General features: G+C 41.5%; 1 protein-coding gene across 1 annotated transcript; it reads right to left on the reverse strand.

Moving 5' to 3' along the window:
* Positions 1-397: 397 nt before the first annotated feature.
* Positions 398-9,956, reverse strand: LOC101014097 (olfactory receptor 2D3-like). Its single transcript, XM_021940327.2, has one exon. The coding sequence runs from the start codon at positions 6,694-6,696 to the stop codon at positions 5,761-5,763; it is 936 nt and encodes a 311-aa protein (XP_021796019.2). The 5' UTR covers positions 6,697-9,956; the 3' UTR covers positions 398-5,760.
* Positions 9,957-25,158: the final 15,202 nt, after the last annotated feature.

Consider the following 25,158-nt stretch of genomic DNA (forward strand, 5'->3'; position numbering starts at 1 on the left):
GAACAAATTGACATGTAAAGTTGGCCTCAGAGACTCAAGAATTTAGACACAGAGAAAATTTCTGTGCCCTTGGTATTGCTCAAAAAGGTGAAACACATTTTCCTGGAAATGAGATACCTGTGTTTATTAGTCTGTTTTCACGCTGCTACTAAAGACATACCCAAGACTGGGCAATTTACAAAAGAAAGAGGTTTAATTGGACTTACAGTTCCGTGTGGCTGGGGAAGCCTCACGATCATGGTTGAAAGCAAGGAAGAGCAAGTCATGTCTTACATGGATGTCAGCAGGCAAAGAGAGAGCTTGTGCAGGGGAACGCCTCTTTTTAAAACCATCAGATCTCATGAGAGTCATTCACTATCACAAGAACAGCATGGGAAAGACTTGCCCCCATGATTCAGTTACCTCCCACTGGGTCCCTCCCACAACATGTAGGAATTCAAGATGAGATTTGGGTGGGGACACAGCCAAACCATATCACTGCATGTCTGAAAGCTTTTCGTAAAACCTAGTAAGGAATCTTCCACAGCCATGTTGTTCACAGGATAGAACTGAGTGGTGGATGAGAATGTATCTTCAGTCTGATCTGGACTCAGTCCTTGATCCTAGGTTGGCAGCCCGGACAAGAGGGCATGTTACTGACCAGTCCTTTTTTCCTTATGCTTCTCCTGGTCCTTAAATGGTTGTAACAGAGTTCTATCATCTGGATATGTCACATTTTCCAGATTCCAAAGAAGAAATTGTCATTTATAAAATGGTGCTGTATAAAATGTTTTAGTAAATGTGATCCTGTTAGATTATTACCACAACCTGTGGAGGTCAGCACCACCATTTTCATTTTCATAAATGAAAATTTCAAAATCAGCCATCCAAGGTCAGATAGATATTATAGTGAGTGATAGATCTCAGACTTAAACTCCAAGTCCCATGTTCTCACCACCACATTAAGATCAAGTGTGTCTCTCACACCATCAAATGTCATGTAGGGTTTAGCAGGACAAAACATGAAATAAGCCCCTTTAGGTGACATTGTTTGAGAAAAGTGACTTGTGTAGTCATAATTTTAGGGGACAGAAAGTACATGTTGCACAACATTGCAGAGTGTCAAGTTTTTCCATAGAAAACCCCCAAACTTTGGATCAGAATTTCAATATCTGAAATATTATACAGAAAGTGAAAGGCTGATAGCTATCAATTTGAATTAAAATAATACCTCATAAAGTTAGGGACAGGACCCCAGCTCAGATGGATGAGGAAAATATTTAATTCTCATGTTAGAGGCAGTATGCCATAGCATTGGAATTAGCAGGATCTGAGTTTGAATTCTCACTCTAATTATGGATACAACCTAGGCACTGAAAGCTAACTATGTGCTGAAAAATCTGAAGTATACCTCCATCCTAGATCTTTTCTTTGAACTCATCTATTCAACTGCCTATTTGATATCTATCTCCATTGGAATATCTAACAGGTGAGTTAAACAACATTTTCTAAAATCAAATTTCCAGTCTTCCCCCATAAACCTGCTCCTCTTACAGTCTTCTTCAGTTCAGTTAATGGCAATTTTATACCTTCAGTGGCTAAAATGAAAAAAAAAAGCACCTCAGAGTCTTTTGAACTTTTCTCTTGCTCCCATACCCACCATTTCCATGCAATACATCAGCAAATATTATTGGTTCCTTTTCAAAGATACATCCCAGGAAAAATCACCTCTCCATCTCCACCATTGCCACCAGTCCAAATTACCATCTTATCAGAAATATTGCAATATCTTCCAAATAGTCCCATAGTGTCAACTCTCTTTCCTCAGAGTCTATTCTTAGAACAGTCACTAGAGTGATCCTGTTAAATATAGGCCAGAAAATGTAAATTCTCTTATCAAAACCCTCCAGTGGATTTCTGTATCTCTCAGGAAAAGCCAAAGTCCTGATGAGTCACCTCCCTGTCCTCACCTCCTACCTCTCACTTCTCACCCTATTGTTACTGGCGGAGGGTCTTGACTATCAGTCGTCCAGGTTCTTGGCATTTTGAACAAAGCATTGGGCAAAACTCACAAACAAAGCAACAAAGATTGAAGCAACAAAAGCACAGGTTTATTGAACTGAAAGTATTAATACACTTCACAGAGTGGGAGTGGGCTTGAGGATATAGCTCAAGAGTCCTGGTTACAAAACTTTCTGGGGTTTAAATATCCTCTAGAGGTTTCTCGTTGGTTACTTGGTTATACCCTATGTAAATGAAGTAGTGGCCCCCAACTAGTCTGATTGGTTGTGGGAGGTGAACAATCAGAGGCTGAAGTGAAGTTACAAAGTTACATTCCTATACAAATGAAGGCTAGGACTGCGACCTATCTGATTGATTGTGGGAGGGGACTAATCAGAGGCACTTTTCATGTTTCCTGTGTCAGGAAGTGGAAAGGGGAAGGAGGTTGCAAAAGGAGTACCTCTGATCCTTTTGTTACTTCTGCATGAATAGGTGGGGTTTTTCCTTTTGATTTAGTTCTAGGAAGCCAGCAAGAATCGGCTTTAGGTTCTCTGCCTCCAGACCCGGTTCTCCTGCCTCACTGCCTGTTCCCCATGCAGTCTTTGGTTGCTCCTCACACAAGAGACACTCCTATTTCAGAGCTTTTGCAATTACTGTTCCCACTGCTGGAAATTCTCTTTCCCAAGATACCTTTATGGTTCATACTCTCACCTCCTTCAAGTGTTTGTTCAAATGTCATCTTCTTAGAGAATACTTGAGTCTCTCCTGACCATTCTGCGTATGGAAACATATCACACTCCCTATACCTATCTCCTGTTTAATCTTTCGTAAAGGTAGCATTTAGCATCTTCCAATGTACTATGTAGGTTCTAAATTATCAGTTTCCCTCACAAAAATAGAAAGATCCTGTCTTCTTGATTCATCGTGTGTTGCCAGATGCTAGGACAGCGCACACTGGAAAAAGACACGCTGGATAAACGAGCCAACGGAACTGAGCTGTGCACCGAGGCACAAGCACGGGCGTTTCTTGTGGTGGAGCTATCCTTGGTGCTGAACCTTACTTCTTTTTTTTTTTTTTTTTTAATTTATTTATTATTATTATACTTTAAGTTCTAGGGTACATGTGCATAACGTGCAGGTTTGTTACATATGTATACTTGTGCCATGTTGGTGTGCTGCACCCATCAACTCGTCAGCACCCATCTCTTATGCAGCTTCCTTCCCATTGTGCGGACCTCATTTTTGGGCTTTTCCTCGGATTTATACAGCTCTTACCAGATTTCTAAACAGGGTCTAGCTCATGCCATTTGCATACATTTTCCATAGTCATCCCATAAAGTCAAAAAAGTCAATACCCACTCCTGACTGCATCTTACAACTGATGAAAGTGAAATTTAATTAATGTTAGGCAAAGAGCCCAATGATGCCCAGCGTACTGTTTTTGATTCTTGCACCTACAATTTAAAAGTAAAAATGACAAACGAGAGTTTGTCTATCCAGAGAAGAGAGTTTATCAATAAAGGTTCCATGTTATTTGAAGAAGAGAAAAGAGACTGAGAAATTTGAGCATGGAGACTTATGAAGAACTTGAGAGATCTCATCAAATATTTCAAAGTTTGTCATGCAAAAAAGGGAGACATGTATATTGTATGTTTCCAGAGGGAAAAATTACAAATTATTTGTAAAAGTTACAGGGAGGCAAACCTTAAGCTCAACTTACAAAAAAAAAAAAAAAAAAAGAAATACCCCTGGTGATTCACACTGTCAAATAATAGAATATTTTGCTGTTTGGAAAAGAGTGAAATAGTGAACTCTCCATTTTTAGAGGCATCCAATAATAAGCTACAGGGCCATATTATTCAAAAGTAGTGTCATTATTTTGGATGTAAAGTTAGGCTGGATGACTTTAAAAGTCCCATTTACCACAAACATCCTGAATTTCTAAAGCTCAATGACATGAAGATTCAGAGAATTTATAATTTTAGAGGTGACTTCTCAGTAGGTTCCCAACCTCATAGCAGAATCTAGAGACAAAACAAAGTAATATGGTAATAATGGGAACCAAGTAAGCCTGAAATAACGTATCGGTCAACTGTAATGAAAATTTAAAGTTTCTACTGTCTTATTGTATTTTTGCAAATATGGAGCTCCCTTGGGGGCTAGAATTGGTACCTAGAAAGGGTTACTTTTCTGCCTTCCTAGCAAGACCTGCTCAATGCTCATGTTTTTATATGGATTTCTAGCTTGGAATGGTTTTTGAATTTTGATATGGTTGCAAATATTACTCATTATGTCTTTGTCTGCTTTTGCCCTCCAACAAGAGTTGAGAAGTTGTGATAGAGACTCTACATGTATCCCACAAAGACAAAAAATATTTACTATTTGGCCCCTTACAGGAAAGGTTTGCTGACTGCAGCTCAAGACAAACCAACTCATTCAAATACTCCAAATACTCCAGATACTTTCACAAAGGTGTGGTCTATGAGGCAGACTGTATCAAGGAGGCAGCAGAGGCTCTGGGGTCAAAGAAAATTCAAGTTCAGTCCTGCCACTAACCAACAGCACAAACTAGGTGTTTATCTTAACAAGCCTCCAATTTATCATCTGTAAAACTGGGAGAATAACACATACCTTGAAGTTTTTTGTGAAGATTAAATGAGACTTTAGATGTATGTAGCACTAGAGCAACAAACATCATTTGCTTTTACTACTATTATTAAATTACTCCTCTGGTTGTAATTCTCTACCCTGTTTTCTCCTCTTGATAAAATTCTAATCATAAAAGTCTTCCTTGAAGGTGCTTCTATTACTTCTCATACCTATACGGTGCATACTCTCGTTTGTGGAATTCCTTAAAGAGGAGAACAATGTCCTACCTTTCTTCAATTCTTAGCACAGGGCATGGGTAGGAGTTAATAAATACTGGATTAATGACTTTATGAAGTTATACTAATCATATGAAAGTGAGTTTATTGCAAAGATGAATTTTCAGTCCAATGGCTTCTCTATCACTTTCTCTCTCAGAACTACTCTTAAGGTCTTACTCCTTGAGGGCTTCTACCCAGGTTGTCCACTCCACAACAACCACAATCCTCTCTTTGGCAATATGTTAACTGAAATGCACAAAGTTAAATGGAAAGGAGGAAAAATTAAATAAAGAACACATGAACATTTCTTAAATTATCTTCCTCACATGTGCTTCTCTTCCAGTCTTAGTCTGTGTCACTTGAAATGGCATTACAGTGGGGAAACGGGGCAGGAATAGAATGCATTTTCATTGAGCACTAACCATGGATCCATTACTTTACATCAAAGACAGGATAAGGGTTAAGAGCATGGTCACTAGAATCAGTCTTGGGCTCCAGTCCCAAATCTACTGCTAATTCGCAGAGTGACATTGGGCAAGTTATCTTTTTTTTTTTTTTTTAAATATACACCTATTATGTACCCAAAGAGCACGTTATCTAGGCTTTGTGTGCCTACATCCTCTTCTAGAAACCAGTGATAATAATAGTATTTATTTCAAAGCATTGTCCTGATGGTTAATTGAAATAGTACACGTGAAGTGGCTGAACACTGTGCCTGGTGTTCCTGGAAGACATTGCAGGGTCTGGTCTGCCAAACAGTGAACTGTCTCCCACAGACCTGTGTGGAGTTGAGATTGGGAGCTGAGTGGGAGTGTCCACTGGTGCTGCTGGTCATGTGATGAGTGTGTCGGGCAGTGATTGTGCACCATGAGTCTTATTTCTCTGACCCCCCAGCTATCACTCCAGGGACTCATTATAAGGCCGTGCCCCAGCCTGTCACCCTGAGGACAGCCCTCTTCACGTCCTTGTTCCGGAGGCTGTAGATGATGGGGTTGAGGAAGGCAGAGATGACATTGTAGAACACAGCCAGCTTCTTGTCCTCTTCCGGGGAGGACTTAGAGCCAGGCTTCATGTACATGACCATGGCTGGCACAGAGAACATGGTGACCACAGTGATATGGGAGGCACAGGTGGAGAAAGCCTTTAGCTGCCCCTGTGCTGAACGTATCTTTAAGATGGCAATGAAAATGTTGAAATAAATTACAAGAATGAGGGAAAGTGGGATCAGGATGACACTGAAACCAAGAATGAAATCTACTCGGTCATTGACTGAGGTATCTGCACAAGCTAGCTTTAAGACTGCAGGGACTTCACAGAAGAAATGGTTGATTCTGTTGGGGCCACAGTATGGCAGGTGCATGGCAAAGACTGTGTAGACAAGGGCAGAGGTGACACCCCAGAGTCCACAAAAAATGACCATTAGCCCACAGAGCCAAGGGCTCATGATGACTTTGTACCTGAGTGGGTGGCAAATGGCCACATACCTGTCTATAGACATGATGGCAAAAAGCCAGGACTCAGTGATGCCTAGCACCAGGAAAATGTACATTTGGGCCACACAGCTCGTGAAAGGGATTGTCTTCTTCTCACTGGCCAGATGTGCCAACATCTGGGGCACAGTTGTAGTAGTGTAGCCCAGGTCCAACATGGACAGGATGCCAATAAAGAAGTACATGGGAGTATGAAGGCATGAATCCAGGCAAATGAGGATGGCAATCAAGCCATTGCCCAGAATAATCAACAGGTAGATCATCAGAAAGGCCAAGAAGAGCAGAGGAGTGGTCCTGGGGCTGAGGGAGAAGCCCAGAAGGATGAATTCAGTCACAAAGGACTGGTTGGGCTCCTGCATTATGTTCCGCCTCTCAGTGAAAAAGAAAGGCACCAATTCAGACAGGGAACTAGCTAAGGTTTGCACTCAAGCTGGGGTCACTGGTGGGATTGGGTAATGGTCAATGCCCAGTTCAGCTGAAACATGATAATCCCCAACAATACCACCAATTTTACCTGCTCTTGTCCACTGCCACCACTCCCAGGAGATTTATGAAGAGGAGTCACATCTAGCACTGGCTGTACCTCCAAATCACCAACACTTACCCGTCTCAGCCTCAGTTTCTCCAGCTGTGAAATGAAAGCATTGAACTAGCTGGTCTCTAATTCCCCTTAGCATCCTCCTCTCCTTAGTGAGGCACTTGGATTTTCTTCATGCCACCAGGCGTTTTGAGATAAATATTGGTGTATTGACTCTATGCAAGTTGGAAAATTTCAGAGGCCTGTAACAATGAGAATACCCACATTATCCTTTGAAGATATCTATTTTTTTATCACTTTAATTTTACCCTCAGTCTGTCTACAAGCCAAGACAGCTCTCTGACTACCCACCCACCTGATCTCAGACCACAGTGTAGTAGAAAGAACACTGACTTCTAAATCCGGCCGGTATAATTTGCTGAGAGAATGACCTTGAACAAGCCATTTACCCTTCCCCCAACCTCTTTGAGGTTGCTTCCAGAAGTGCAAAATGAGAATAATTGTCTCTCTATTCCAGGTTTGCTGTGAAGATTGAATAATATTTTGGCATGGAAATTATCACACAAGAAGGCCTAACACGTGATATGTGTTCAATAAATCTTAACTGCATTTCTGCATGGCTCTACAGACTGGTATATACAAGACTGGTATTCAGGTCCAAGCTGTGCAAGCAGATGTCTTGAAAAGTCACTCCATCATCCTTGATGCCCAGCATAAATTTTCACTGCCCCAGGTGTCTACCGGCCGTTCCTTCTCCCCACAAAAGTCAACATTCTGTTAACACTTTTGTCTTCTTGCTGACCCCTAGCTCTGTCTCTCTGAGCCTCAGTTTCTCCATGGGAACAGGGAAAGGGCACCCTCTCTGAAGAGATGTCATATGCATCATCAGCCCTTAGGAAATGGAGCTATCTTGATGTCCTCAGTGTTTCTCCTTCTCCTGGCACTGATTTGTCTGATCTCAACCTACGTGTTCCCCAGTTTGCTTGCTCTCCTTCGGAGCACCATGAACGAGTCTTCACAGGAACCTGTGCCTACACTCAACCCATTAGATGGTTTATTAATTTTGGTCAAAAGGACTGCACAGTTTGACTCTCCTCTGTGCTAGGCATCTTTCCAGGACCTTCATTGATGTTAATCTGATAGACGTCACGTAGCTGGCAGACAACTATTTTTATTAAAATCTACCTTTCACCAAAGAGCTTTTGCAGGTCACGTTGTCTCCCTAGGTTGGCTTCAGTTTCTTCCTCTGAACAAAAGATAATGGTGCTGGGGCCAGACGGTCCTGAAGGGAGAAAAACCACATGACAGGGTGGAATGGGCATGGGGTTTAGAGACAGCTGGTTCTGCTTGGATTCTGGCTCTGACTTGACTTGCTGTGTGACCTGGGCTCTTAGTTCACTTTTCTAGGCCTCTATTTCCTCAGCTATAAAATAGCATTCAAAATACCTACTTTGAAAGCCACATTCTTCTTGTGGAGAAGCAGCCCAAAGAGGTTGGACTATTCCACCTTGGGCGTTGTGTGGGGAAATGTGCTGCCATTTGTCACTATTTATTATTTACATGAAGCCAATGAATGGGACTTTTTTTTTAGGCTCTGGTGTTAAAGAGTATTTAACCTGGTCAAACTGTGAAGGCAGGCTGTGTTCAGTTGGGACAAGCTGTCTATAAACCAGTGAAGTATGCCTGCAGATGCCGTTCTACAACCAGGACCTTGGTTTCCTGAACCCCAGAGCTCCCATCACTTCTCCCTAACTCTCCTGAGGGTGTACAATAGTCTCTACAAAGCATTTGGGAAAAAACTGCCTGACTCTCAGACACTGTAAGCAGAAAGCACATGTGAGGGAGACCCAGGAGCGACATCATCCACCATGATGAGCCCAGCCTCTGTGCCTCCATTTGGGCCAAAAATATAGAATTCAGCTTTTGAGCTGTGCTTTGCAAAATGCTTTGACATTCATTCTCACTTTGAGCCTCCTGATGACTCTGTGAGAAGTATAGGGGAGGGATTATTATCATCATCTCACAGGTGGAGAAACTGAGGCTCAGAGAGGGAATATATTGAAGAAACTGAATCTCATTCATTCTTCAGCAGCTGTAGGGTTTCCCATGTGCAGCAAAACCAGAGCTAGCCAGAGCTCAACTAATCTGAGTCATCAACTTACTGAAACTTTTTTGTCCTTGATTCTTAGGATAAAAAAGCCAAATCTTAGGGGAAAAGAGTCTTGTGTTGGCTTTGGTTTGATTATATTTATATATGTGTGTATATATATACACACACACACGTGTATATATATACATACACACACGTGTATATAACCATGCACGCACACACCGTGTGCATATGCACACCCACACATGCACACACACATGCACACACAGTAATCAATGTCATTTGTCAGATCAGTCCAGTCAGACAGGTCAGAAACTTGGCAAATCCTTCAGCTCATGTCTCTACATCCTATCTGTCCCCTGGTTCCATTGCTGCCACCTTCAAAATGCCTCTCCCACCCATCTTGTCTCTCTCCAATCCCGCTGCAATGATCAGCTCAGACACTCAGCATCTGTCTCTCACCTGGTCTCATCTCAGTCCTCCCACTGGACCCTTTCTCAACCCATTCTCTGTCCTGTGCTTCAGAGTGTTCTTCCTAAAACAAAAATCCGATTGGGCCACTTCTTCCTGGCTCCCTTGTCTGCAGGGAAAAGTCTAACAAATTTAGGCCAATTCCCCGGCTTCACTCCTTAAAGCCAGACTTAGTTTTGGTCCTCAGACTCCAAGGAAGGTTGAGGGGCTTGACACTTTACAGAGATCATCTGCTGCTCTAGAGCTGACATAGAAAGCATCCCAGCAGCCCTGGAGGTCATCTCCAGATAGGAGGTGTGGAGATGGATTTACTGTAGGAAGGAGCTGTCTTCTAGGTCGCGATGGGAATTTGTGTCAGAGTTGAGACTTGGATCCAGAACTCCTGACTCCCAGCAGGTCAGCTCCTCAGGCTCAGTCTTAGCTCAAGGCAAGCCTAAGCTAACTGGGAAATTTTGCAGGTCATAGCTGGGCATGGTGGCTCACCCCTGTAATCCCAACACTTTGGGAGGCCAAGGTGGGAGGATCACTTGAGCCCAGGATGTCAAGACCAGCCTGGGCAATATAGTAAAACCTCATCTCCTTAGAAAATAAAAACATAATAGCCGGGCAAGGTGGCGCATGCCCTGTAGTCCTAGCTACTTGGGAGGGCAAGGCAAGAGGATCATCGATTCCGGAGGTCAGGCTGCAGAATGAGGTATCATTGTGTCACTGCACTCCAGCCTGGGCAACAAAGTGAAACCCAGTTGAAAGAAAGAGAAGAGGAGAGGAGGGAAGAGGGGAGGGGGAGGGGAGGGAGGGAGGGGGAGGGAGGGGGAGGAAAGAAAGCAAGAAAGAAAGAGGGAAAGAAAAGGAAGAAAGAAAGAAGGAAGGAAGGAAGGTAGGAAGGAAGGAGAGAGAGAAAGAAAGCATGAAAGAAAGAAAGAAAGAAAGAAAGAAAGAAAGAAAGAAAGAAAGAAAGAAAGAAAGAAAGAAGAAAGGAAGGAAGGAAGGAAGAGAGAGAGAGAAATAAAGGAAGAAAGAAAAGAGAAAGAAAAGAAAGGGAGAAAGAAAAGTCTGCAGGTCAGACACATCCTCACCAAGCAGCACAGCTCCACTTTATGCATGGCTTTATTGCTGCCCTCTGTAACCTTCTTACTTAGTACAAAGCCTGGTGCATCATAAGACCCAATAAATGTTTGCTGAGTGATCTGCATACTGGGAGACCCTGGGAAGCCAGAACAAAGGAGAAAGAAATTATTACCTTCTCTCTCTCCCTACACTTTTCTCTCCTTTCCCTGGAGGTCAGGAAAGAATCACCTGTGTCTGAGAAGCCCCTCAGGAGAAACCAGGGCCCAAGTCAATGGTGGATGGGGCATTGGGAGAACTGGTGCTGAGTGCTGTGAATTTTTCTACTCTGTCCCTGTCCCAGCTAACATTAATAACTCTAGTGATAGCAGTTTATTATGTGCCAGGCACAGTAACATGTGCTTTACATTCATTATTTTATTTTATCCCCATAACTGGGTGATAGCTGAAAGATTTACTAATGAATACATGCACCATCCAATCAGAGCAGACACCAGCTACAGAAAGCAGGGAAAGCTGTAGCAGCCTGCCTGTGAGCTGAACAGGACACCCATGCATGCCACCCTGTACAGTGAGTAGCATTACTATACCCATTTTACAGATAAGGAAAGAGGTGACACCCCTTGCCAAGGGTTGCAGCTGTGCAGGGCCTGTACTCATGATCACAGGCAGCATCACCTCCCTGAGCATCTGTAGTAAGAATGGCTGGGCTGACGTGCTAGAAAACAGGTCCTCATCGCCCCACAGCACTTACTCGTTCACTTGCCTGCTCATTCCCTGCCTCCTCCCAGGTAGGAGCTGAATGCAAGGAACCAGAAGGAACAGAAAGCATAACCCAAAAGCAGGATGAGTGAAGCCAGGGCAGACAGTCGATCAAGCCAAGTAGATGCAGGGAGGAGACAATATCAGGCTTGTTGCTGGTGCTGCTTCTGCACACAGGGGAATGGCCATATGCTGGTTCTATCCGAATCTGTGTGTCCACCTCTGGCCCCCAGCCCTTCATACCATGATCTGCTTCATAATGGGCTGCATGTGGTAGCAATGGGCATCCTGACGAAAGGTCGGAGGCCAGGAGGGCAATGCTAGAGCTAGCCCTTCCCACATGTCCTCCTCCTGCCATGTCCAGGCAGCCCCAGGAATCCTCAGAGCTGTCTGGGAAGAGGATAGAGGGCTGGTTCAGGGTCATAAGGGTAAATGGGGAGTACCCTTCTCCAAGGGACTGGGGTCTGCTGTACCAGGTGATAGGGGTGAGTTATAGCAGCCCAGCACTATCCTAGGAGACCAAAGATAGAGCAATGTGGAGAGGGCTAAGGTGGCAGCTCCCCACCCAAGGGCAGCAAGAATGGACCAGGGTACAAGCCAGAGGCACAGGCTGGGCAGAATGGAGACATGGAGGCAGAGTTGGAAAGAATCAACGTACACTATGGGCAGACAGGAGACACAGAGGCAGGAAAGAGACTCAGTAGACTGGAAAGAGTTGAAAACAGAGAGAATCAGAAGGTCAGAGAGGAGCCTGGAGCCTGGCCCCAGGGAGCAAGTGTTGGCCCCAGGGTCCCCTGTCGACTGGGCTGGAGCAGCTGCCACATTCTCATGCCCCTCCTGCAGGAGCATACCTTGCAAAGCTGCCTGAAACCTGCAGCCTCCCTGAACATCACAAGCCACAAGCGAACGCTGCCTTCAGAGTAAGATGCTGTCCCAGCCCATGGACCCCCAGCCCTGGTCTTCCCCTCCCAGATGAGGAGGGCAGCCACAGTCCTCCATAGAGCCTCGGTGTTTGGGAAGTCTCTTCATTCAGGGTGACCAGACCTGGCAGGGGTCCTGAGCCAGCAGGTTCTGAATCTTGCTGACATCTGCTCTGGGTTGCAAGTCCCTCGCTGATACCTCAGCAACACCCACAAATCTGCTCTGGATAACCTCAGGAATTCAGCAAACCTTGGGGCTGGAGGCAGTCTTGAAAAATCCAGCCCATACTCAAGCCCCTAACTTCTCTGCAGCCTCCCTGGCAAGCATGCTGCAGCTGCTGTTCACATCCTTCCAGGGACAGGAGGTTCCCTCTCTCAAGGCTCAAGGCCGCTTAGGTGGCCGTGACTCTGCCTTTCATAAAATCCTTTATTGTACTGAACTAAAAGTAAGTACTGGTCCCTTCTGACTTCAATGATAAGTTCTCTAAGGCACCCCACGCCCCCATACTCTGCTCCACCCTCTCACCTCTAACAACACTCTCCTTCTACCCCAGAATGCCCCGTCTGTGTTACAATGCAGTGACGTCTACATACTCCTGCCTTTCCTTAGGAGGGCTGTGGGGTTCCTGGGTCACCTCTGTCCTCTTAATAAGCCCTTCTTGTTCTGATCCCACCCATAATTCCCAAGCTGGATCCTTGCCTCCACATAATGTCTCTAGTGTCAGGCAGCAGCCCCAGCAGACACTTTCCACTGACAGCCACAGGGATCCTCACACCCTCTGCTCAGCAGCTAAGGGCTCTGAAAATCAACCTCTGGGGAAGTGATTGGTGTGGCATAAGACCAGGGGATTTGTAGTCAGACTTGGCCACTGTGACCTGGACAAGTCACGTAGCTTCCCAGAGCCCCTGTTTCCTCTATAAAATGGACCCATGTTCGCTATGTCACAATCATACCTGCGATTCATTTTTGTTTTTGTTTTTAAAGTTGTCATTACAGACCAGACATTGAATATGTACTACATCCTTGTGGCACTGTTTTAATTTTACAGATACAGAGCTGGAAACTGGGAGCATCAAGTAGCCTGTGTGGAGCTGGGATTATGCACACAGTTTTGTCTGACCACACAGGCTGTGCCCCTAATCAATACTTAATCCAGTGTCATGATCCACTACAAGCCAGGCCAGAGACAGGAGCCACCAGGGCTCCTGGATGGGAAGGACAGAGTCACATGTGGAAATGTCAGGAGTAGGAGGTGGTTGCCTAAACAAACTCTAGACCTAAGAGCAGAAATCTGTGAGGGCAGGAGTTTCTTCTAGGGCTTTTGCTAAATACATATCCTCCTGGGAATCTGGAAGGAAAAGATAAATGGGACCAATATTTATTGAACACTTTTAGTGTGCCAGGCACTTCACAAGCACCATTTTATTCAGTTCTCCAACAACTCTGTGCTCTGTGAGAGAAACACATTATTTCCACTTAATAAGTGAGGACATTGAAGATCAGAGAGGTGAAATGGCTTACTCCAAGTCAAAGCTGTTACTCCAGCTGTTCAAGGTTGCTGAGATCTCGTCTAGGTCTGACCGATTTTGTAAAGTACCTTGACTGCACTCTGCTTGCGAGGTGGGGAGAATAACAAACTGGGACCACCTGAGTCTCTAGCCTAGAGACAGGGCCTGCCCTCAGCTCTTCTGATGACTGGGTCACCTGCAGAATGACTCCCCAAAGTTGAACCCCAGCCTCTCCAGGAACCCTGAGTTGTTCCTGAGGTCCCTACCTGAGCTTCAAGGTGATGGAGACTGAGAAGGAAAGAGAAAATCTCAATTCTCAGTCCAGGGGATGTCCACTGTACATTCATTTACACCCGTACTAGATTCTTGTCTGCTACTGAGTTACAAAAGTAATCCATATTCATCAAGAAAATTAGCAAACACTGAAAAGTAGAAAGAAGAAAAAAAATCATGCTTTAGTTCCATACGGTAAAGAACATTTTCATTTTGACTTCTTGATGTTTCTCTCTAATTTTTTTCTATGCCAAAATGATAGTGTTTGTTTTTCTCTTGCCTGGTTGATATCACACTTTAGATTCAACTTTACTGTGACAGATTCTAGTTGATTGGTCCCCTTCTTTGCAAATAGAACCGTATTCTTGCTGACGTTTGTTTGGGACAGTCAATCCACCATAAAAAATCTAAGCTGAAGGGCGATATTGAACCTGATCCCATCCAGTGAGACCTAAGAGCTCCTCTAAGGAGTTTTTGTGAATATAATTTGTTTTCCTGACATAAGAGATAGAGTGACTGTGATACAGTCCCATTCCTCAGACCATCTTTCTCCCACTGTGAATACAGATGTAATGTCTGGAGTTAGGCAACTCTCTTGACATCATGAGAAAAAGGCTGAGACTCACAGTGGTCTCCCACTAACATTATTCAACTGTGAACAAATGCAACTAGTCATTTATCTCAAGACTTCTTGTTACGTGAAAAAAAAAAAATTCCTGTATATATGAACCAGTATTAGTTGGGTTTTGTGTTCTTCTTTGCAGGCCAATTCTAAAGGATTAATTATTCTGCCTTTTTAAAGACTTAATATTACATAGTAAGCAATTTACCATCCACTGACATATCCTTTATAACCATTATTTTCAAGGAATTGTTAGCCTATTGTTGGACACGTAGTTTTGATCCCATTTTTTTTTCTATTAAATATGGTACCTAATTGAATAGCACTACAATGTAGCAAGTTTTCCTGGTATAAAAAATATTGAGTTGAGTTAGAATTATAAAATATAGAAGTAGCAGTTTCAGACTTTGTTACCAACCAGGATGAAGTAACAGGCATCAGAATTAACCATCCCCCCACATACACATCTGTAATAACTACAAATCTTTAAAACTATGTGAAACAATATTATTTGAGACACTGGACATCAAGCAGCAAGAGACAGTGATCTATGAGACTTGAGAAACCAGTGAGTTCAACACTACCATTTCCCCAAGTTACTGCTTAGAAAGAGTGACCAGGCTATGCCATGGGTACTGAGGACACGAAGGAGGCCAGTGGTCTCCATGGGTTGAGGAGATAGAGTTGAGAGTTCAGGGAGACCAAGGTGGCTCTCTGAAGAGTTCAAAGAGCAGGGCACTGGGGAAATGAGAGCTGTACAAAGAAAGAGCTCCAGAGATTTGCACGGGGTCCCACCCAAGTCTTCAGCTAAGTATTGATCAGTGCATTTGTGTGAGGAAATGGCCAGAGGATGGGGAAGGAAGGAAGCAAATGAGTACAGGGGGAAAAGTGAAAGGATTAGAGGGAACAAACCTCAGAGCTCACATAGGGCCGTAGATTCTTCCTGTTCCCACTAGCCAGACTAAATGCTGCTCTGGTCTCACATAATAAAACTTAAAAGCAAAACTCAAAAGGATCAAAATGTTTACAAGTAACTTAATTGCATTCCAGAAAAATGCTCAAGAGTATTTATTAGGAATCAAAAATAAAATATCCAACACAGTTGGATCAACAAAGTAAGATTCAAATGTCTGACACCCAACAAAAATGACCAGGAATGCCATAAAACAAAATGATACAACCTATAATGAGGAGAAAAATAATTTGGTTAAAACTGACTCAGAAATACACAGATCAATAAGAATAAGTAGATAAGGACATTAAACAGTTATTATATCTATATTCCACATGTTTAAGAAGCTACAGGAAAGATCAAGCACAATAACAAGAAACATGAAAAATATAAGTCTAAGACTGAAATATAATAAAAATAAAACTATATAGAGATGAAAACTATGTGTTAGATGAAAAATGCACCGGGTAAGATTAACAGTAGATTAGACATTGCTGAGGAAAATATTAACAAACATAACAAAACCAACCAAAGCAGAACACACAGAAAAAAGGCTTTTGAAAAGTGAATAGAACATCAGTGAGATGTGAGACAACTTCAAATGGCCTAAAATGTTTAATAAATGTTATCAAAATAAAAAACCAGAAAGATATTTGAAAAAATAATGGCTAAAAATTGTCCAAATATAGTTAAAACTATAAGTCCATACATCCAAGAAAATCTCAATGAAAACTAAACATGAAGAAAATTCTGACAAGACCTGTCATAAGAAAATTGCTTTTAAGTGCTAGTCTTAAAAGAAGCCAGAAAAAGATATTACATATAGAGAATCAAAGATCAGAATAACAGCCAACTTCTCGTCAATGGTGAGGGAAGCAAAATAACCCTGGAACAATGTCTTTAAGGTTCTGAAAGAAAGAAAACAAAACTGTCAAACAAGAAGATTTTACCCAGAAAAAATATCTTTCAAATATCAAGGTGAAAGAAAGAATTTTTCAGACATTGAAAGCTGAAAAACAATGACAGAAATATATCTAGCAAATCTCCAAATATTGGAAACTAAAGCACATGTCTAAAAACTTGTGAGGCAAAGGAAAACAAAAAATTAGAAAGTATTTGGAGCCAATGAAAATGAAAACACAATATATCAAAATTCATGAGATATAGTTAAAGCAGTACTTAGAAATTCATAGCACTAAATGTTTATACTAAAAAAAGAAGCACTTTGGGAGGCTGAGGCAGGTGGATCACGAGGTCAGGAGATCAAGACTATCCTGGCTAATATGGTGAAACCCCGTCTCTACTAAAAATACAAAAAATTAGCCGGGTGTGGTGGCGGGTGCCTGTAGTACCAGCTACTCGGGAGGCTGAGGCAGGAGAATGGCGTGAACCCAGGAGGTGGAGCTTGTGGTGAGCCGAGATCACACCACTGTACTCCAGCCTGGGCAAAAGTGTGAGACTCTGCCAAAAAAAAAAAAGAAAAAAGATCTCATAGCAATTACCTCTGCTTCCACCTTAAGACTAGATAAAGAAGGCCCAATTAAACTCAAAGTAAGAAGAAAAAAGAAATAGCAGATATTACAAAATCAATGAAGTGGAACATAGAAAACCAATATAGAAAACCAAAGAAACCAAAGGCTAATATTTTTGGAATTTTTTTAGATGGTAAATAATATTGACAATGCTATAGCCCAACTGATCAGGAAAAAAGATAGAAGACACGAATTTCCAATAAGAAGGGTAATATCAGTATAAATTCTATAGATATTAAAAGAATAAGGGAATGTTGTGAACAACTTTATTTCAATAAATTAGAAACAGATAAAATGGACAAATTCATTGAAATACATTAATTAACAAAGCTCATTTGAAAAGAAATAGATAACCTGAACAGACACATATCTATTTTAAAGATTAAATGTGTGGTTAAAACTCTTTCACAAGAGGAGCAGGCAGCAATCTTTGCTGTTCTGCAGCCTCCGCTGGTGATACCCAGGCAAGCAGGGTCTGGAATGGACCTCCAGCAAACTCCAGCAGACCTGCAGAAGAGGGGCCTGACTGTTAGAAGGAAAACTAACAAACAGAAAGCAAGGTATCAACATCAACAAAAAGGATGACCACACAAAAACCCCATCTGAAGGTCACCAACATCAAAAACCAACAGTAGGTAAATCCACGAAGATGAGGAAAAACCAGTGAAAAAGGCTGAAAATTCCAAAAACCAGAATGCCTCTTCACCTCCAAAGGATCACAACTCCTCGCCGGCAAGGGCACAAAACTGGATGGAAAATCAGTTTGACGAGTTGACAGAGGCAGGCTTCAGAAGATGGGTAATAACAAACTCCTCCAAGCTAAAGAAGCATGTTCTAACCCAATGCAAGGAAGCTAAGAACCTTGATAAAAGGTTACAGGAATTGCTAGCTAGAATAGCCAGTTTAGAGAAGAATATAAATGAACTGATGGAGCTGAAAAACACAGCATGAGAACTTCATGAAGCATACACAAGTATCAATAGCCAAATTGATCAAGCAGAAGAAAGGATATCAGAGATTGAAGATCAACTTACTGAAGTAAAATGTGAAGACAAGATTAGAGAAAAAAGAATAAAAAGGAAAGAACAAAGCCTCTGAGAAATATGGGACTGTATGAAAAGACCAAACCTACGTCTTATTAGTGTACCTGAGAGTAACAGGAGAATGGAACCAAGTTGGAAAACACACTTCAGGGTATTATCCAGGAGAACTTCCCCAACCTAGCAAGACAGGCCAACATTCAAATTCAGGAAATACAGAGAACATCACAAAGATACTCGTCGAGAAGAGCAACCCCAAGACATATAATCGTCAGAGTCTGCAAGGTTGAAAGGTAGGAAAAAATGTTAAGGGCAGCCAGAGAGAAAGGTCGGGTTACCCACAAAAGGAAGCCCATCAGACTAATAGTGGATCTCTCTGCAGAAACCCTACAAGCTAGAAGAGAGTGGGGGCCAGTGGATATTCTTAAAGAAAAGAATTTTCAACCCAGAATTTCATAAACTAAGCTTCATAAGGGAAGGAGAAATAAAATTCTTTACAGACAAACAAATGCTGAGGGATTTTTTTTCATCACCAGGGCTGCCTTACAAGAGCTCCTGAAGGAAGCACTAAATATGGAAATGAAAAACCAGTACCAGCCACTGTAAACACATACCAGAATGTGAAGACCATCGACACTATGAAGAAACTGCATCAACTAATGGGCAAAATATCCAGCTAGCATCATAATGATGGGATCAAATTCACAATAACAATATTAACCTTAAATGTAAATGGGTCAATGCCCCAATTAAAAGATACAGACTGGCATATTTGATAAAGAGTCAAGACCCATTGGTGTGCTGTATTCAGGAGACACATCTCACTCACAAAGGCACATATACGCTCCAAATAAAGGGATGGAGGAATATTTGCCAAGCAAATAGAAAGAAAAAAAAAAAAAAAAAAGCAGGGGTTGCTATCTTAGTCTCTGATAAAACAGACTTTAAACCAATAAAGATCAAAAAAGACAAAGAAGGGTAATACATAATGGTAATGGTCTCAATGCAACAAGAAGAGCTAACTATCCTAAATATATATCCACCCAATACCAGCGCACCCAGATTCATAAAGCAAGTTCTTAGAGACCTACAAAGAGACTTAGACTCACACACAATAATAGTGGGAGACTTTAACACCCTACTGTCAATATTAGACAGGTCAATGGGACAGGAAATTAACAAGGATATTCGGAACTTGAACTTAGCTCTGGTCCAAGTGGACCTAACAGACGTCTACAGAACTCTCCGCTCCAAATCAACAGAATATACATTCATCTCAGCACTACATAGCACTTCTTCTGAAATTGACCATATAATTGGAAGTAAAACACTCCTCAGCAAATGCAAAAACAAAAAACAAAACAGAACAAAAACAGAAATCGTAACAGTCTCTCAGACCACAGTGCAATCAAATTAGAACTCAGGATTAAGAAACTCACTCAAAACCACACAACTACATGGAAAATGAACAACCTGCTCCTGAATGACTACTGGGTATGTAATGAAATTAAGGCAGAAATAAATGAGCTCTTTGAAACCAATGAGAACAAAGACACAACATACCAGAATCTCTGGGACACAGCTAAAGCAGTGTTTGGTGGGAAATTAACAGCATAAAATGCCCACAGAAGAAAGTAGGAAATATCTAAAATTGACACTCTAACGTCACAATGAAAAGAACTAGAGAAGCAAGAGCAAATAAATTCAAAAGCTAGCAGAAGATAAGAAATAACTAAGATCAGAGCAGAACTGAAGGACATAGACACACAAAAATCCCTTAAAAAATCAATGAATGCAGGAGCTGGTTTTTTGAAAAGATTAACAAATAGATAGACCACTAGCCAGACTAATAAAGAAGAAAAGAGAGAAGAATCAAATAGACACAATAAAAAATGATAAAGAGGAGATCACCACTGATCCCACAAAAATCCAAACTACATCAGAGAATACGATACATACCTCTATGAAAATAAACTAGAAAATCTAGAAGAAATGGATAAATTATTGAACATATAGACTCTCCCAAGACTAAACTAGGAAGAATTCAAGCCCTGAATAGACCAATAACAAGTTCTGAAATGGAGGCAGTAATTAATAGCCTATCAACCAAAAAAAAAAAAAAAATGCCCAGGACCAGAGGTATTCACAGCCGAATTCTACCAGAGGTACAAAGAGGAGATGTTACTATTCCGATATTAACAATAGATGTTAATCTATTCCAAACAATAGAAAAAGAGGTACTCCTCCCTAACTCATTTTATGAGACCAGCATCATCCTGATACCAAAACCTGGCAGAGACACAACAAAAAAAGAAAAATTCAGACAAATATCCCTGATGAACATTGATGCAAAAATCCTCAATCAAATACTGGCAAAGTAAATCCACCAGCACATCAAAAAGTGTATCTATCACGATCAAGTTGGCTTCATCCCTGGGATGCAAGGATGATTCAACATATGCAAATCAATAAATGTAATCTATCACATAAGCAGAACCAATGACAAAAACAATAAGATTATATGAACAGATGCAGAAAAGGCCTTTTATAAAATTCAACATCCCTTCCTGCTAAAAAACACTCTATAAACTAGGTATTGATGGAATGTATCTCAAAATAAAAATAGATATTTATGACAAATCCACAGCCAATATCATACTGAATAGGAAAAAGCCAGAAGCATTCCCTTTGAAAACCAGCACAAGACAAGGATGCCCTCTGTCACTATTCCTACTCAACACAGTATTGGAAGTTCTGGCCAGGGCAATCAGGCAAGAGAAAGAAATAAAGTGTATTCAAATAGGAAGAGAGGAAGTCAAATTATCTCTGTTTGCAGGTGACATGATTGTATATTTAGAAAACCCCATCTTCTCAGCCCAAAAACTCCTTAAGTTGGTAAGCAACTTCAGCAAAATCTCAGGATACAAAATCAATACGCAAAAATCACGGACATTCCTATACAGCAATAATAGACAGAGAGCCAAATCATGAGTGAACTCCCATTCAAAATTGCTACAAACAGAATAAAATACTTAGGAATACAACTTACAAGCAATATGAAGGACCTCTTCAGGGAGAACTACAAACCACTGCTCAAGGAAATAAGAAAGGATACAAACAAATGGAAAAACATTCCATGCGCACGGATAGGAAGAATCAATATTGTGAAAATGGCCATGCTGCCCAAAGTTATTTATAGATTCAATACTATTCCCAGCAAGCTATCATTGACTTTCTTCACAGAATTATAAAAAACTACTCTAAATTTCACGTGGGACCAAAAAAGAGCTCACATAGTCAAGACAATCCTAAGCAAAAAGAACAAAGCTGGAGGCATCATGCTACCTGACTTCAAACTATACCACAAGAGTCCAGTAACAAAACAGTATGGTGCTCGTACCAAAACACATATATAGACCAATGGAAGAGAATAGAGCCCTCAGAAATAACACCACACATCTACAACCATCAGATCTTTGACAAACCTAACAAAAATAAGCAATGGAGAAATGATTCCCTATTTAACAAATGGTGTTTGGAAAATTGGCTAGCCTTATACGGAAACCTGAAACTGGACCCCTTCCTTACACCTTTTACAAAAATTAACTCAAGATGAATTAAAGATTTAAACATAAGACCTAACACCATAAAAGCCCTAGAAGAAAACCTAGGCAATGCCATTCAGGACATAGGCATGGGCAAAGACTTCATGACTAAAACACCAAAAGCAATGGCAACAAAAGCCAAACTTGACAAATGGCATCCAATTAAACTAAACATCTTCTGCACAGCAAAAGAAATTATCATCAGAATGAGCAGGTAACCTATAGAATGGGAGAAAATTTTTGCAGTCTATCCATCTGACAAAGGGCTAATATCCAGAATCTACAAGGAACTCAAACAAATTTACAAGAAAAAAAAACTCCATCAAAAAGCAGCAAAGGATATGAACAGATACTTTTCAAAAGAAGACATTTATGTGGCCAACAAAAATATGAAAAAAAGCTCATCATCACTGGTCATTAGAGAAATGCAAATAAAAACCACAATGAGATACCATCTCACGTCCGTTAGAATGGCGATCGCTAAAAAGTCAGGAAACAACAGATGCCGGCAAAGATACGGAGAAATAGAAACATTTTTATACTATTGGTGGGAGTGTAAATTAGTTCAACCATTGTAGAAGACAGTGTGGTGATTCCTCAAGGATCTAGAACCAGAAATACCATTTGACACTGCAATCCCTTTATCGGGTATATATCCAAAGTATTATAAATCATTCTACATAAAGACACATGCACACATATGTTTATTGCCGCACTATTCACAATAGCAAAGACTTGGAACCAACCCAAATGCCCATCAGTGACAGACTGAATAGAGAAAATGTGGCATATATGCACCATGGAATACTATGCAGCCATAAAAAGATGAGTTCATGTCCTTCACAGGGGCATAGATGAAGCTGGAAGCCATCATTCTCAGCAAACTAATAGGAACAGAAAACCAAACACCACATGTTCTCACTCATAAGTGGAAGCTGAACAATGAGAACATACAGGCACAGGGAGGCGAACCTCACACACTGGGGCCTGTCGGGGGTTGGGGGGCAAGGGGAGGGATAGCATTAGGAGAAATGCCTAATGTAGACGATGTGTTGATGGGCTCAGCAAACCACCATGGTACATGTATACCTATGGAACAAACCTGCACGTCTGCACATGTACCCCAGAACTTAATGTATAATAAAATAAAATAAAATATAAAATATAAAAAACCTTTCCACAAGGGAAACTCTAGTGCAGATGGATTAACTTGTGAATTCTACCAATCATTTAAGGAAGACATACTCAAAGCCTGCATGAAGTCTTCTAGAAAATGTAAGTGGAAGGAATAGTTCCTAACTCATTTTGTGAGCACCACCACTCTGATACAAAACAAAAAACAAAAAACAAAAAAACCCATAAGATATTACAAGAAAAGAAAACTATTGGTCCATATCCCTCATGAACACAGATGCCCACATTCTTTACGTAATTTTAACAAATCGAGTCCCACTACACCCTGGCCAAGAGTTAGATGAAGAGAAACTAAGTTGAGAGGCAGAGAAGTATGCTGGAATACCAGATCTAGGCGTCAGCCTCATCTGGACCATTCCCTAGAAATCTAACCTCAGGGAATCAGGATGATGATGATGATGATGATGATGATTACTATTTCTCTCATTTCTTGAGCACATACTATGTTCATAGTGTTCGGTGCTTAAAATACATAGTTTTTAATGCATCTCACTTAACACTCAGATCATGTAAAGTTTACATTATTGTTCTAATTTCACAGTTTAAGAAACTGAGACTCAGGAAGATTAAGTAACTCACCTGAGTAACTAGTAGACCTCTCATGAAAATTGAACCAGATCAGGACACAAAGAGCTAACAACTACTAAATGGCTGGCATAGGTCTGCCTGGCATATTAGACATGTACCATCTTTTTAAACTCTTTACCTGCTTACAAAAAAATAAACTCTTTACCTGCTTACTTATTTATGGATATGCAGCCCCGTAAGTAAACATTAAATCTCTGTTTGGACATTAAATCTGTTTCAGATCACAAGCATGCCAGATTCAAGAAGCTCATCTTTTAGAAAGGAAGGCAATTACCACCACACATGCACCGCTGTCTCCTCCCCCTTGCCTGAGATATGAGTGTCCTGGACAGGGAACCTCTGCTGGGGATCCAGGTATCAGACTCTGGCCCCTACTCCAGGTATCCCAGCTTCCCACTGGGGAAGAAATAGGCTGACCTTCAATACCTGCTCACATGTGACTGTTTGGATAGAACCTGTCATTGACTGAGTCATTTTGTTTACCAGAACCTGTGCTAAGAACTATACACACGTCTTCTTAACCCTCACAGCATTGTTTTTGGTTCCAAATACGGTGAGTGAGGCTCGAGGAGAGAAGGTGATTTGTCCAACATCATATGACTGGGAAGTGGTGAAGTCAGCATTCAACTCCCAATCTGTCTGACTTTTTTTCTCTGTGTCTCATAATAAAGAATGGCTTTGTGTCTTCTGGAGTTTAAGAAGCTAAGTCTAGGGAAGGGCATGATGTATGGAGCAGATAAATAGGTAAGAGAGAAAACATTAAAGCACAAACTACATTGTGCAATGTCTACTGTGTGTGCCCATGGATAGGCCCATCCATGTCAGGTAGCTGCCAGCTCATGGAGACCGTATAATAAAGAGCATGTAGGAGACCATATAATGTCCAAATTCAGACACATTTTGAGAGTGAAGGGGAATGTTTAAAATAATCACAGGTGTTAATTGACCTATAGCAGGACTGGATCATAAAAACTAAAATAAGAGATGACCCTACCCAAATCCCATTCTTGACTTCATATTCTAGAGACACAGGACCTGCTGTCTTTCCACAGCTGGGACCAGGCACAAAAATCTGTGTTGCCTGGATATAAGTGTTACATCTCTGGGGACCTAAGCACTAAGCCGTCGCTGAGATAGCATCCAGTCCCGCTAGGCTATGGGCCTGTCCAACTTTGTGCTCGTATTATATTCACAGGTCTGCCTTGGCCTTTGCCTTGCGGACGTCCTTCAAGATGATTTGCTCTTGCCAGGACCCGTACCAGTTACCAGGACCCATCCAATTCTGCCCCTCAGTTTCCCTCCAGTGGCCCAGGTCCCACTCCTGCAGACACAGATTCCTCACCACTAGACCAGATAAAAGTACTTCTCATTGGCTTTAAGGCCCCAGTACCCAAATTGGATTTCACCTTGCCCTGAACTTCACTTTCATCACCACATTCTTCAGAATTTAAATCCTATGGTTATTATCAAAAAGAAGAAAGATAAGAGGTATTGGCAAGGATGTGGAGAAGGGAACCCTGGTGCATGGTTGCTGAGAATGTAAATTAGTACAGCCATTATGGAAAACTGCATGAAAGTTCCTCAGAAACTAAAAATAGAGCTACAGTATAATCCAGCCATCCCAGTACTGGGAATACATC

Source organism: Papio anubis, chromosome 1 (assembly GCF_008728515.1).
Source record: "Papio anubis isolate 15944 chromosome 1, Panubis1.0, whole genome shotgun sequence".
Lineage (NCBI taxonomy): Eukaryota > Metazoa > Chordata > Mammalia > Primates > Cercopithecidae > Papio > Papio anubis.

Excerpts from the sequence above, each read along its gene's own strand:
- LOC101014097 (XM_021940327.2), bottom strand. The coding sequence starts at position 6,696 with ATGCAGGAGCCCAACCAGTCCTTTGTGACTGAATTCATCCTTCTGGGC.